The sequence below is a fragment of the Nicotiana tabacum genome, chromosome 24, assembly GCF_000715075.1.
Source record: "Nicotiana tabacum cultivar K326 chromosome 24, ASM71507v2, whole genome shotgun sequence".
Taxonomy (NCBI): Eukaryota; Viridiplantae; Streptophyta; class Magnoliopsida; order Solanales; family Solanaceae; genus Nicotiana; species Nicotiana tabacum.
This window is the reverse complement of record NC_134103.1, coordinates 72,205,888-72,221,926: the sequence shown is the minus strand read 5'-3', so window position 1 is coordinate 72,221,926 and position 16,039 is coordinate 72,205,888. Positions and strand designations below refer to the sequence as shown.

The 16,039-nt window shown below is 34.7% G+C and overlaps 1 protein-coding gene across 1 annotated transcript; it reads right to left on the bottom strand.

Moving 5' to 3' along the window:
- Positions 1 to 9,771: 9,771 nt before the first annotated feature.
- On the bottom strand, positions 9,772 to 11,445 carry LOC142178214 (uncharacterized). Its single transcript, XM_075247539.1, has 2 exons — positions 11,278 to 11,445; positions 9,772 to 11,223 (listed from the first exon to the last, which is right to left on the bottom strand). The coding sequence occupies exons 1-2, from the start codon at positions 11,443 to 11,445 to the stop codon at positions 9,772 to 9,774; spliced, it is 1,620 nt and encodes a 539-aa protein (XP_075103640.1).
- Positions 11,446 to 16,039: the final 4,594 nt, after the last annotated feature.

Here is a 16,039-nt window from a genome sequence, read left to right as displayed (position 1 = left end):
ATGTCCTTAATACGCAGGATGGACAGGGTCGTGGTGAAACACACATACCGGGAGCAGAATAGGGTGGCAGATGCTTTGGCCAAGGAAGCAACAAAAGCAGTCTTTTTGAATAGATATAGCATATTAGTAGTTCATCTGATGTTTGCCAATGATGTATTATGGGCAGACATCCTAGGAACTGATTTGGTTAGGTTTTTTGTAAGTTGTGATATGGAAACAATTCTCCAAAACATTGTTGCAGTAGGGGTCCTACAGTACCCCAACAATGACTTAACTGTGTAATTTTTGCTAGCTATATAAATATTCTTTCAACCAAAAAGAGAAAAAAGGTACAAATTAATTCTCTCACTATATATCATAATTACTATTTGGCAGGGCTACTTGTACTTGGCTCAGTCTCTTGGACGGGGCAGGTGTAATAAAATTTTAGAGAATTAGTACGATTAGAATTAAACTCTTACTACTAATTTGTATTTTCTTCTTGGCTGCTTCTAAAAAGGGGTCTTTTTCGAGAAGGAAATGTTGGCGGAAATTACGTGGTGGAATTTTTGGTGTTTTTTGGTTGGTATTGAAAATTACAGTAACGTATAATAATTGAAGTTGTTTAGTGCAATTCTAGATGGACACGGCAAAATATATATATCTATTATATAAATGATGCATCAGTAAAATTTTCCTTAAAAAATAATAAATGAAGTATATATTTTATCATAATAATGATAACATTTCAAAAAATCTTGGGAAATGATATAGAGAATGAGTAGTTAATGATAAGGGTAAAACATGAAATATGGACAAGTAAAAATGAAAATATAATTTTAATATAGTGGATAATTAAAGTGAACGGAGAGAGTATTTATTTGAACGGTTTGCTTAAATATTTAATTTGACATTTTGAAAACGATATCATTTATAGAAATTAAAGCAAATCAATTGTTTCTTTGGTTTAAAAGAATTGTACTCCCTCCGTCCACTTTTACTTGTCCAGTATTCTAAAAAAAAAAATTACATTTACTTGTCATTTTTAGCATATCAAGAAAAAACAATTTCTTTTTTCTTGTTATACTCATAATATTAATTACTCATTTCAAAAATTATTTTTTCAAATCCATTAAAAATATGCATCAATTAATATGGGTATCATGGTAAATTATGCACATCATTTATTATTTCTTAAGGGGTGTGCAAAGTCCACAGTGGACAAATAAAATTGTTAAGGATTATGTCCGTAAGCGTATTATTTAAAATTGTTATCTTCGTCCTTTAAAATCAAGGTCCTTTGACTTAAAGCTGTTAGCACGCCCACAAGTGTATTAGCCCTAAATAATGCACGATACAAGTTTAAACTTGTCCAATTATTCTAACCAAAAGGAGACCAATACTAGTACTAGTACAATTGGGGTTATGACTATGAATTGTTTAGCCTAAATTTCCAGGCACATCTTTCACCCAATCAAACTTTGTACGGATGATGACCCAACAAGTTATAATTTTAACTCGTTTTAATCTGCATAAATGTACCTCAATCCGCTCATTTAATTTGACACCCTTAGGTTCCATCTTATAAGCAAAATAATCGTACTAGTTTCAAACAAATCCTTTTAATCTAGTGGCAGTGTATGCATGCCGAATCAACTGAGGCCGATAGCCCAAAACTCAACCAGTAAGGCAGGCCCAATCATGAGAGCCTAAATTCAAATCTAAGCCATAAATATTAATGAAGAATTAAACCAAATAGCCGTCCACCCAATCAACTAAACTAAAAATAGCCAATGAAGGTATAATATGTGCATAATTTTTATATTATACATGTATAATTATGTATAATCAGTGTATAATCTATGTATATGGCTAAAAAAATTAAATAATGAATGTTGCCGGCTATTTATGTAAAGATCCCGTAATTAATGAGAAAATGATCCTCTATAGCCCCTCAAAATTTTAATAACTCATGTTTTCCCCCATTGACACCAAATGTCCCTCCGACCCAAACATATTACATCTAATAGCCCGAAATATCTATTTACTATATATTTTGTATATATTTTGTATAGTGACAGTCTATTTTGTATATTTTTTATATAGTGATAGTCTATTTTGTATCTATTTTGTATAGTGACAGTCTATTTAGTATATTTTTTATATAGTGACAATCTATTTTGTATATATTTAGTATAGCGATAGTCTATTAAGTATATTTTTTGTATAGTGAAAGTCTATTTTGTATAGTGACAGTCTATTTAGTATATTTTTTGTATAATAACAGTCTATTTTGTATATATTTTGAATAGTGAAAGTCTATTTTATATATTTTTTATAGTGACAGTCTATTGTATATAAATTGTACGGTGACAAACTATTTTGTATATTTTTTGTATAGTGGCAGTCTATTTTGTATATTTTTTGTATAGTGACAATCTATTTTGTATATTATTTTTATATAGTGACAGTATATTTTGTATAGTGACAGTCTATTGTATATATTTTGTATAGTGACAGTCTATTTGATATATATTTTAAATAGTGACAGTATATTTTGTATATATTTTATACAATGATAGTCTATTTAGTATATTTTTATATAGTGAAAATCAATTTGTATATATTTTGTATAATGCCAGCCTATTGTATATAAATTGTACAGTGACATTTTATTTTGTATATGTTTTGTATAGTGACAGTCTATTTTGTATATGTTTTATATAGTGACAGTCTATTTTGTATATTTTTTGTATAATGACAGTCTATTTTGTATATTTTTTATATAGTGAGAGTCTCTTTTGTATATATTTTGTATAGTGACAGACTATTTTATATATTTTTCGTATAGTGACAGTCTATTTTGTATAATGACAGTCTATTTTGTATATATTTTGTATAGTGACAGTCTATTGTATATATTTTGTATAGTGATAGTCTATTGTATATAAATTGTACAGTGACATTCTATTTTGTATAGTGACATACTATTTTGTATATTCTTTGTATAGTGACATTCTATTTTATATATTTTTTATATAGTGATAGTATATTGGGTATATATTTTGTATAATGATAGTCTATTTAGTATATTATTTTATATAGTGACAGTCCATTTTGTATATATTTTGTATAGTGACAGTCAATTGTATATAAATTTAATAGGGACAATCTATTTTGTATTTTTTTTGTATAGTGACAGCCTAATTTATATATATTTTGTATATTGACAATCTATTTAGTGTATTATTTATATAATGGCAGTCTATTTTGTATATATTTTGTATGGTGACAATCTATATTTTATATAGTGACAGTCTATTGTATATAAATTGTACGGTGACAGTCTATTTTATATATTTTTTGTATAGTGACAGTCTATTTTGTATATTTTATATATTGAGACAATCTATTTTGTTTATATTTTGTATGTGACAGTCTATTTTGTATATTTTTTGCATAGTGACAGTCTATTTTGTATAATGACAGTCTATTTAGTATATTGTTTTTATATAGTGACATTCTATTTTGTATATATTTTGTATAGTGACAGTCTATTGTATATAAATTTTTTAGTAACAGTCTATTTAGTATATATTTTGTATAATGACAACATATTTTGTATATAATTTGTATAGTGTCAATCTATTTAGTATTTCTTTTATAATGATAGTCTATTTTATATATATTTTGTATAATGACAGTCTATTGTATATATTTTGTATAGTGACAGTTTATTGTATATAAATTGTACAGTCACATTCTATTTTGAATATTGTTTTATATATACACTAATAGAAATCCGGTAAAAACCGGCCAACGTTGGTCGGTAATGATCAAAAACCGACCAAAACGCGACCATTTACGTGTGGACAGTATTTTTGTGGTCGGAAAGGCATACCGACCAAAGTTAGTCGGAAATTACCGACCAACTTTGGTCGGTCAATTAAATTCAAAAACAAATATTGCAAAAAATACCGACCAAAGTTGGTCGGTTTTTTCGACCAAAGTTGGTCGGTATTTTAATTATGTAATCAAAAGATTCAACATCTGGGAATCGAATCGGGGTCTGTACTGTGGCAGGATACTATTCTACCACTAGACCATTGATACATTTTGTTTTAAGACTGTCTTTTATTTGATTTATACTCTTTAATTGTATTTTCACACGAAAATAACCGACCAAAGTTGGTCGGTTTTATTAAAAAGTAAAATTACTGACCAAAGTTGGTCGGTTTTTTTAAATGACCGGCCGAATTAACCGATCAATTTTGGTCGATTTTTTTAATATTAATTTTTATTTATTTTAATTGAAAAACCAACCAAAGTTGGTCGGTTTCTTGGAACATAAATTTCGCGGGACACAAAATAGTTTCCCGCATTTTTGCGCCAAAGAAAACCGACCAAAGTTAATTGGTTTCGTAAAATTTTTTTTTTTTTTTGAAAAACCTACCAACTTTGGTCAGTTTTTTGACCGACCAAAGTTGGTCGGTCGACCTTGGTCGGTTTTTGCCGAATTTTTAGTAGTGATAGTGGCAGTCTATTTTGTATAGTGACAGTCTATTTTGTATATATTTTATATTTTGAGCACTTTTGCCTTACCAACATGTATAGACTGTTGTATGATGTATAAAAGTGTATATATTATTCTACTATGTATAAAAATTATATATGCATTATTATAATATTGGACTTTAGTTCAAGCCCTCGATAGAAAAATTATATACATAGTACTAGTTGTAACGACAAATTTTCGTGTCGAGAAAAATAAATAATCAAGACTGAAAAATTACGTAACAAATGTAGTATTTGATTTCAATAAATAATGAGTGTTACGATCTATATGGTATTCCTCTGATTCTTCAAGAATGTAAAGTATTTTAATGAGCTTGACTTTGATTCGATTCAAGATCTTGTAATGCTTGGTCTTGAATCTCCTTCTTGAATTTGAATTTGGATTTGATCACGAACAAGTAATTTGATCTTGAACGACTTGGTATTTGATTTGCCTTCGTTCTTGATCTTGAACTTGAACTTGTAGCTTATGTGCTTGAACTTGTAGCTTGTAGAGAAATCTGTGGTGTTTGATCCATGAGCTTTCTGCTTGTTTCTTGTTATCACTTCTGGTGTCTTCTAACTTTATGAAAACCTCTATTTATAATTGTAGGGAGTTGTGTGGCTCTGCAATTTAATTGGTCCGTTTGAACTGACCAATACCATCTAGACACTTGGCATGATTTAATTGGCTCATTTATTTGGCTTGGATTGCCACGTCGCTTGACACGTCGCATGATTTTATTGGCTTGTTCATTTGATTTGGATTGCCACATCACTTGACACGTGGCATGAGCCTGGGTTTTAAGATGAGCTAATAGCCATTTGGACCTTGGGCTACTGAAGTGGGCTTATCATTTAATTTATAGTCCAATTAAATGGAATAGCACAACACATATATTGGATTTAAATAATTAGCTCAATTTACTAGCTACAATATTTGTTTGGACTAAGGTCTTGAATTTAATATGATCCAAATTATTTTATGAATTTAAATCACATAAAATTTAAATAGTTACTCGGATATTAATTTTCAAGACTAGGCTTGAATTACGCATTAGTACCACGCTTTCATTTATTTTTGGTACGTCACTTCACGTGAAAATTTGGCAATAACTTTAAAAGGCCGTGAACATTTGAGTGGATATTAGGCCACGTAGTACAAAGATTCATTTATTTGCCGCTTTTGCATGTTGTATTTATCTTTGAGTTTTGAAAAGGAATTCAATCCTTTTTCCAATACCTTGATGTGCTTATCTTCTAATTGGATAAAAGGATCTGGTCTCCTCTTTTTAAGGAATCAAGCACAACACCCAAGTACATTCCTACGTGAACTCAAATCCTTATTTTAAGGAAAGATCTTGTTTTGGTCTAGAGTTCATTCCATTGACGGAAATTCATATATAGCTGCACACGCCTACTTTAAATACCAGTTTCCAACAATATCTTTTACAACAAAAGTTTGACTCGGCAGTCAGCTTCTCTCACGTAAACTCGACCGATTCTTCTTTCTTTTGCTTTATATAGCATTCACTTTCCCAGAAAGAATCTGTTGGTTCTCCTGCTTTACATATATGTAACCACGCAATCACTTTCCACGTGATTTTTTTAAAAATTTCCTTCTTATTCTCTCGATGCATGGTTGATTCTTCATAAATTGCTTTTGATTTAAAATGATTCCCTTCAAGTTCTGGTGGCATTGATATTTTAAACATGGTATATAGCCTTTGAAATGAAACCTCCCTTCGCAGCTATGTTCAGTTTAATTATAACCATGACATCAAAAGTTGAAAGAACATAGAGTTCATTTGCTTCAGCGTGATGTATACTCTAGTTATGAAGATAATCCAAAGCCTGTCAATTCTATTTTTTTGCCTGGTTATCTCTTTTATTGGAATTATTTTTCTTCTGCGAAGAATCTCCATGCCGAGAATAATCTTCTTAAAAAAAATCCTTTCTGATATAAAAATAAAGTTTACACTTTATTTGTATGAAAACGAAAATATTTGCTAGATGGTCTCAGTAAAACAAATTTAAAAGTCTCATAAGAATACGGAGACACTAGAATGTTCTTGCTTGCAATTAGCTAGTATCATGGCCAGCATATTTAATCTCCTTTTCTCCAGAAATCTTAGCCTTATATCTTGATTCACATGTTTTGGTTGATGACATCCACTTCAACGCAACCTTTTGAATCTCATAGGAACATATGGAGATCGTCACATATCAAATCTGAGAGAATGAGATGAATTCGTGCAATAGCTGTTATGGAATATTTTTAGCTTTCTGCACTTCCAACCTACAAATACTAAGCATAGGATACTGACCAGAAGCTCTTTCTTTTCCATTTTTTTTTCTTACTGATCATACTTAGGCTTCGATCTTTTCATAATATTTTCATGAGGCAGCTTGACATGTCATGAATTATTTTGAGTTCTCCCATCTGCATTATCTAAAAACATGGAACTGCTCATTGGATATTACATCCTACAGAGTACAGGGATGCGTCAGCAACCATTGCTATGAAATTTAGCTTGTTTTGATGTACACATAAGGAGTATTGTAATCTGCAATCATTACAGTAACCACCCACTAAGTAAAACCAAATAGTTACATCAAATTTCTCTGCTTTTTGTATTTGGCAGGCAACCAGAACAGAAAGTAGTAACTTTAGAGTGTTGGTCTTCGTTCCTTTGCAATTGGACAGGTAACTTACCTCCTTTCACTATCTTTCTTATTTGCTCCTCCCACCTTTTCGGACCAGAATTCAAGAAAACAACAAATATGATGGGGGAAATCTTTCGGAGAAGAAGTCAATGGTAAAGTGGTGCTAAGATTTACTCCGTCCGAGAATTTACTCATTGCGGGGAGGACATTACTCCGTATGAGTTGAAGGCATTACTTCGTACAAGCCAAAGATTTTACACAGTCTCAACACAAAGACTTAACTTGAAGACCATTACACTGTCTAAGGAGGAGACTTTATATTGTCTGATTCGAAGATAATTACACCATCTAAGTTGAAGACTTTACTTTATCCGAGGCTAAGATCATTACACCGTTTAAGTCAAAAATTTTACTTTGTCCTAGTCGAATACCATTATACGGTCTAAGTTGAAGACCATATTTTGTCCAAGACGAAGACAACCATCTACGCTGAAGACTTTACTTTGTCCAAGGCTAAGACCATTACACCGTCTAAGCTGAAAACTATATTTTTTGTCCCGGGCGAAGACAACCATCTAAGCTGAAGAATTTACTTTGTCTGAGGCTAAGACCATTACAGCATCTAAGCTGAAGACTATATTTTTTTTGTCCCGGCGAAGACAACCATCTAAGCTGAAGACTTTACTTTGTCCGAGGCTAAGAACATTACATCGTCTAAGCTGAAGACTATATTTTGTCAAATACAAAGACTAGCGAAGACCATTATATAGTCTAACTTGCAGACTTTACTTTACTGTCAAAAGATTTGACCTTTTGACGCAAAGGAATGAAAACCCGTCCTCATTTTGAGATACACGAACTAGAGATTGTATGAAGCATGATTTTTGTCAAAATCTAACCACCAAGAATATCTCTTAAATTACAATCTTCACAGGTATTTTATGATCTCCTTTATATAGATATTCTTTCTCCCTTTTCTTTTGCAGGTAGAACAAGAAATCAATTCAAACTACACCGTTTTAGCAAAGAAAACCTCACAATCAAAGAATCAATTTTCTCCGACATAAATCAAGTCATGCAAGCCAACATTTTAAATACTTTTACTTGAAGATTTGAAGATATATTAAAACCTTCCTTCAAAGAATTCAAGATATAAATATTTTTAAAGATGGTGTAGACTATATCAAAGGTTTCTACGATACACTTGGAGATATGCTTAAACTTCCAACTAAAGAATTGAAGGCTATATCAATTTGAAGACTTCAAAACTATTATGGCGGCTTCTGAGTAGCTTTAAATTGAAGACTTGGTGCTTAAAAGAATTTAACTTGCAGATTTCAACTTGAAGACATGACAGACTTGAAGGCTTCTGCTTGAAGACTTGACGGATTTGAAGACTTCGACTTGAACACTTAGTGAATTTAAAAAGTTTAACTTGATGATTCAACTTGAAATTTTTTCAGAATTGAAAACTTCAACTTTTGGTGAATTCGAAGGCCTTAACTTGACTTGGCGATCTGAAGACTTTAACTTTATGATTTAATTTGAAGACTTCCTAGAATTGAAAACTTCTTGAAGATTTGGCGAATTCGATGACTTGATGAACTTGAAGACATCAACTTCAAGGCCTAGCAGGTTTGAATATTTCAAGTCGATGATCTAGTGGACTTGACGAAATCAACTTGACTTAGTATTGAAGACTTCAACTTGAAGATTTAGCTTCTTACTAATAGACTACAATCAATCCACTGGAGACCTCAATTTGACATACAGGGCTTGCCTCCATTGAGCTTTTAATGTCTGATAAGACAGAGAGTTCAACGAAAGAATACATGTACACCTAATCTTCGAGTGTCAATCAAGTAAATTATATTCCATCATACTTCATTCGAATAATACCTTGGGTAATATGTATTTTTGAACTCATATGACTGAACTTAAAATGAAACTCTAAGCTGCCTACGTACCTCGGTGAACAGAATCAAGTCATTCCGTAGTTCGAAATGGTGAGTTTTTTTTAATGTCCTAACTTTTTTCCAGGCCATCTCTTTCGAGGTTTTTAACCTAGCGGACTATTTTTTTGGGCCGTGCACAGTTTATATTCTTGCGGGCCAGGAGTAACATGCAGTTTATACTCGTGCGTTAAGGAGCGTATTTGTTTTTTCTTCAGGGATAGTATCTCTTCATGAATTTTTCATTGATGGGGCCAATCCGTAAACCTTCCGAGTCAACTATCTTGTAAGCGCCACCTGAGTATACCTCGTGTACAACATATGGCCCATCCCACTTAGCAGAGAATTTACCTCCAGATCGACGAGAGGTGATAATAAGCCTTTTTACCACAAGAACTTGGTCACCCACTTGGAAAGATCTAAGGCGCACCCTTTTGCTAAAAGTTCAGACAAGCGAGCTTGATAACATTCAAGGCTTTGTTGAGCTTCTAGCCTCTTCTTCCAATTCTTTAAGGAGTAAGCAAGAATTTTCTTCATCAATGAGTTCTTCTTGAATGGCAAGCCACAACGATGGGATTGGATGCTCAAGTGGAAGGACTGCTTCAACTCCATAAACAAGTTAATAAGGAGTCGCTTGCATTGGTGTGTGATATGTGGTCATGTATGCCCAAAGAGATTCTTCCGTTCTCTCATGCCAATCTCTCTTAGACTTAGAGATAACCTTTTTCAACAAGTTGCAGAGCGTCTTTTTAAACGCTTCAGCAAGTCCATTGGCAGCAGCATAATATATGGAGGAATTGTGTTGCTTGAAGCCAAAAAGATCACATATTTTATTCATCATCTTGTTATCAAATGGCTTACCATTGTCCATCAATATATATTGAGGAATGCCGAAATGATAGATAATATTGACTCGGATGAAGTTAGCCACATTTTCCTTCTTTACTTCCTTAAGAGAAACAACTTCAGCCCACTTAGAGAAGTAATTAGTTGTGGCCAAAATGTATAGATGTCCACCATATGACTTTGGCAATGGACTAACAATATCCAAACCCCAAGAATCAAATGGCCAAGAAGCAACAGTTGGGTGTAATACTTCAGGTGGTCGATGTATGAAGTTAGCATGGAATTGGCAAGCTTTACACCTTCGAGTGTAATATAAGCAATCTTTAACCATGGTTGGCCAATAATACCCTATTCTTTTTATGTGAAAATGAAGTTTTGGCCCAGATTGATGTGCTACACATACTCCAGAATGTTCTTCTTGCAGGGCTTGAAAGGATTCATCAGCCCCCAAATAATGTAAGAGCACTCCATCAAATGATCGTCCGTAGAGTGTATTTTTGTAATAAAGAAAGCGAGGGGCTCTCCTTCGAATTTTTGTCTTCCTTGGGGGATTTTCTAGCAATATCCCATAACAAAGATAATCGATTAATGGTTTTCGCCAATCCTCAATTTCAACCTCAAGAACGGCAGCAAGATGCTCAACTTTGCTTTCTTCTTCTTCGTAGTCATTTGGTAGAGAAACTACCCATCTTTGGCAAACGGCAACTTGCGTTTGGTCAGGCAAAGATAATGTAAAAGGTAAGGTTGCTAATGCATTAGCTCTCTTATTTTTCTTTCTCGGCACGTGTTGGATAGTTACCTCTCCAAGCCAACTTATCAATCTTTGAGCATATTTGTGATATGGGACCATGTCTGGCTTCTTGACCTCATAGATACCCAAAATCTGATTGATCACTAACTTGGAGTCTCCAAAAACTTGTAGTTGCAATTGTTTGATATCCATAGCCATTTCATGCCCAAGTATGAGCGCTTGATATTCAACAATATTATTGGAACACCGTTGTGTCAGAGTGAAAGAATATGGCAAAACTTCTCCTTGAGAAGTGATAAACACTATTCCAACGCCATCTCCTTCACGATGTGCAGCACCATCAAAATACATATTCCAAGGAGGTTGAATTTCTATGACTATTTCATCTTCATCAAGCAATTCATCATACAACTCCCAATCATCTAGAATCGGATGGTCAGCTAGGAAGTCTGCTAATGCTTGTCCTTTTACTGCCTTTTAAGGAACATACACAATTTCACGTTGTTGAAATTGGAGGTACCACCTTGCCAATAGATCACTTAGGACAGGTTTAGACATGACAAACTTGATGGGATTCACTCTTAAGACGGGTCGCACAACGTGAGCTTGGAAGTAATGCTTCAACTTCTGAATAGAGAAGACACGTGCCAAACATAACTTCTCAATAGGTGAATACTTGAGCTCATTTGGCGTCATCATCCTACTCAAGTAATAAAGTGCATTTTCTTTGCCTTCATTGTTTCCTTGAGCCAGAAGCGCTCCTACTGACCTTTCCTATGCTGAAATGTATAATATCAATGGCTTTCCAGGTATGGGGGCTGCCAGTACTGGAGGTTTCATCAGATAAGACTTAATGCTTTCAAAAGTATTTCTGCAAGCTTGGTCCCATTCAAAAGGAACCCCTTTCTTCATGAGGCGACTAAATGGTTGGCATCTTCCAGCCAGATTCGAAATAAATCTTCTAAGATATGCCAACTTACCTTGTAAGCTTTTTAATTCATGAATATCCTTAGGCTCAGGCATTTTCAAGATAGCATCCACCTTAGCTTGATCAATTTCGATACTTCGGTGTCGAACAATAAAACCGAGGAACTTACCATAAGTAACTCCAAAGGCGCACGTCAACGGATTCATTCTGAGTTGGTATATCTGAAGCCGTTCAAATACCATCCTCAAATATTGTAAGTGATCATCTCTCTTCCTTGACTTTACCACCAAGTCGTCAACATAACACTCCACATTTTGTGAAGCATGTTGTCAAAAATATTTTGTATGGCACGTTGATATGTAGCACCAGTATTTTTTAAACCAAAAGGCATTACCTTGTAGCAGTATATACCTTTAGGGGTTCGAAATGCGGTAAGTTCTTCATCCTTCGGTGCCATGCGAATTTGATTATATCCAGATGAACCATCCATGAAAGACATTGCCTCATATCCAGACGTGGCATCAATCATGAGTTCCGGGACGGGAAGAGGAAATTCATCCTTTGGACAAGCATTATTAAGGTCCCTAAAGTCAACACAAACTCAAATTTGACCATTCTACTTTCTTACAGGATATGATGCTTGAAATCCATGTAGGATACTTAACTTCACGAACGAAACCAGCCTCAATAAGCTTGTTAACTTCAGTTTTAATCAAGGAAATCAGTTCAGGTCTCTGAAGTGACATTGTGCTTACTTCACGGGACGAGCACCTCGTTTAATAGCAAGATGATGAACAACCACCTTGGGGTCTAAACCTTGCATCTCTTTGTAACTCCAAGCAAATATGTCTTTGAACTCCTTAAGTAGCTCAATATATTTGCTCTCTTCATCATTAGTTAGAGAGGCACTTACGTATGTAGGCCTTGGATCTTCAACAACTCCGAGATTGACTTCTTTTAGTGCATCAACCGTTGTCTTTACCCCTTCTTCAAGCTTAGGTGGTGCATCGTTAGCGTCTTTGTAATGACCCGGCCGGCCGTTTTGAGTATTACAATCCTATTTCCCTATTTACTACTCAAATTGTACTTTACAGTTGTTGTGTGACTTGCCGAAGTAATTGGTTCGGGTCCGGTGAGGTTTTAGAATGAATTGGAACACTTAGTTCCAAGGTTTAAAGTTTAAGTTAAAATGGTGACCGGATGTGGACTTATGTGTAAACGACCTCGGATTCGAATTCTGATAATTCCAATAGCTCCGTATTCTGATAATCCATACGAGATGAAGGATTTTGTTCGTAATGAATTGTGATATGATATGATGACCCCACACTTTCTTCATCTTCCTCCCGTTCTTTAGTGTGGTCTATAGTATGAGCCTTTGCTTTGAGGACCTCTCCGCACAAAACTACAAGTTTTGTCTCCCGCCACATTCTAGAAGGAATAAGACTTGGATAGTTTGTGGTCAAAATCTCCTTTTAGCGAAGATAGGTGCTCCAATCCTTCTATTACTTCCATGATGCTTGTTTTCCTTCTTCAGTGGTCCCACTATCAAAGACTGGGGTCCTTGGTTTCGTAAGTTGATCAAACACAGAAGGCTTCTCATTGGTTTCGTAAGTCGATCAAACACAGAAGGCTTCTCATTAAGCATCGTAGACACTTCTTTAGCAATAATGTAGTTACAACTTGCCCTTTTAATGGAGATACGAATTGGCGGGGGTTGTTTGTAACTCAAACCTTCACGTGATTGCTTCAGTGGGTACCCTTTCTCCATCATCATCATCTTTTCAGTAGGGTTTGAAGCTTCAGGTGAGAGCTTTCCCAACTTGGATGGTTCATTGGGATCATATCCAGCTTTTGCTAACAACTTGTAGGGATTTGGGTCAAAACCCTCATTTATGCACTTGGCAGGAAGTGCTAGATTTAGAAGCAAATTGTGGTTTGATGATTTGTCAAACCCTATAAGCAATTTTGTGGATGACTTAATTTCATAAATTTACTTGATAGGAGTTGTTTAACCTCCTAACACATTACCTTGTAGTTCAGAAGATGGATCTTCAGTCTTCGGTGCCTTTGGGACATAGCGAAGATTAGGAGTCACTCTCTTACTCGAGGATGCCTCATTTATCTTGTTCCTATCATAAAGCACTTCATCATTTTCAATAGTAATCTTTTCCTTACCAGTTGTAACATCAACCTTATTTGCAATACTTTTGGTCGACGTCACATCATCAACCTTAACCTCCTTTGAGGTAAAATTCTTTAAGTAGAATTTTGCATCGGCAAAGTATGATTCAACCTCGGTAAAAGGTTTATCATAAGAAACTATCTTCTTTTCGACCCCATTTTCACAGTACTTCAAGAACTAATGGTAGGTGGATGAAACCACTTTGTTCTCGTGTATTCATGGCCTTCCTAACAAGATATTATATGAGGTATTTGCATCAATCATGTGCATCCATGCACTCGAACGCATATCCCCCATATTTATTTCCAATTTGATAGTCCTTATAGCTCTTTGCCTCCCTTGATTGAACCCTTGAATCATCAAATGACTTTCACATAGTTCATCCATCGGTATGCCAAGCTCTTTGACAGTATGAATTGGGAGAATATTGACGCCAGATCCATCATCGATCAAAATTCTACTTATTCTCTATTCCCGCACAAAGCCAACAATAAATAGGGGACGATTATGTTGTGTTTAACCAAGCAAAATATCATCATTAGTAAATGTGATTTTTGCATCACAAATGTCCACTTCTTCAGAATTCTCAGTGAGTTTTTCAGACAGGGGAGGTGACAACAATGATGGATCTTCCTTTTTTATCTCTTCTCATCTACCTTACAACATGGGGCCTTGATATATTCACAGGAAGCTTGTGAGCGTAACCAGATTGGCAGGAATTTATCCAATGTCACTGGACTACGTAGCCTTTTATAGTGATTCTCCTCCATTTTTGTTTTCTTCTAATTATTCTTTATCATTTTCTTATTGGGTCTTTTCACCATTTTCTCCCTAGTCAATTGCTTACTTGACTCCCTTTGTGAACTTGTCTTGCAGCGTCTCCACCGAATCACAAGAATCCAACCTTTATCATCAGTTTGACCATCACATGATTCACTTTTCTCTTGAGATCTTTCCTCTACTGTTAGTTTATCCACTATAGGGAGAAGCAATGGTTTGCTCACATCGATAGGTTCAAAGTCACCAAATTTAATCATATTTGGTGATGATGCAATTTGGATGCCATAACATTCATGTACTTCGACAAAATTGCAAAGGACAATGGACTCAAGTGAACCAAAAAAAATAGAGACTTGATTCGAACTTTCCTTCTCATCCTCGAACAAGATTGTTCCTTCAACAGCCAAGTCTATTACTCTCTCCTTGAAGATAAAACACTTTTCAATAGGGTGGCCAATCAACCGATGGTACTTGCAATAATTTGGATCATTAGTCCTTCCAGCTTCTACTTCATTTCTGGTAACTCAATGAGTTTCAACTCAAGGAGTTCTTAAAAAATTCCCGGAACATCAGAGTCCAAGAATGGATATGCTTTCGCTTGCATTTCCTTTAGAGTTAACTTTCGGCCAGCTTTATCCTGTAAGGACGTTGTCTTCACACTTTGCTTCTTACTCACTTTTGTAGTGACCTTTAATGGCGAGGCATTAACATTAATTGATTCCTTGCTCTCAGACTTCGACACAAACTTGTCTCCTTTCTTTATTTCTTGTTTATCCTTCACTTTGCGAGGTTCATAAATAGGTGACCCTTGATTTTCACTTGAAGGCATGCTTAACTCCATATCATGAGCATGTGTAGCTAATTCTTCAAAAGACTTAGGCTTGATACTCTGTAGGATGTAGCGAAGTCCCCAATACATTCCTTGGATACACATTTCTATTCCAGAAGCTTCACTAAATCTGTCTTTGCAGTTGAGGCTTGCATTCTTCCATCGATTGATGAAATCAACAATTGGTTCATCCTTCCATTGACGCATGTTTGTGAGTTCAACCATACTTACAGTGCGCCTTGTGCTATAGAAGCGATTGAGAAATTCATGTTCAAGTTGCTCCCATCTATCGATAAAACCATCCTTGAGATCAGTGTACCAATCAAAAGCATTTATTTTTAAGGAACAGACAAACTGCTTGACAAGATAATCTCCATAGGTTCCAACATTATTACAAGTTTCAACGAAGTGTGAAATGTGTTGCTTTGGATTTCCTTTACCATCAAATTGTTGAAATTTTGGGGGTTTATAACCTGCAAGCATCTTCAAACTATCAATTCTCGTAGTGTATGGCTTCGCATATGCGAGAGAAGACTTGGCAGCAACATCGTACTTATCTTTGATGGTT

Bases quoted from the DNA above. Each gene is read 5' to 3' on its own strand.
- LOC142178214 (XM_075247539.1), bottom strand. From the start codon at position 11,445: ATGACGCCAAATGAGCTCAAGTATTCACCTATTGAGAAGTTATGTTTG. The intron at 11,224-11,277 runs GCAAGGTGGTAC...GTTCCTTAAAAG, and splicing joins CTGTCCTAAGTGATCTATTG to GCAGTAAAAGGACAAGCATT.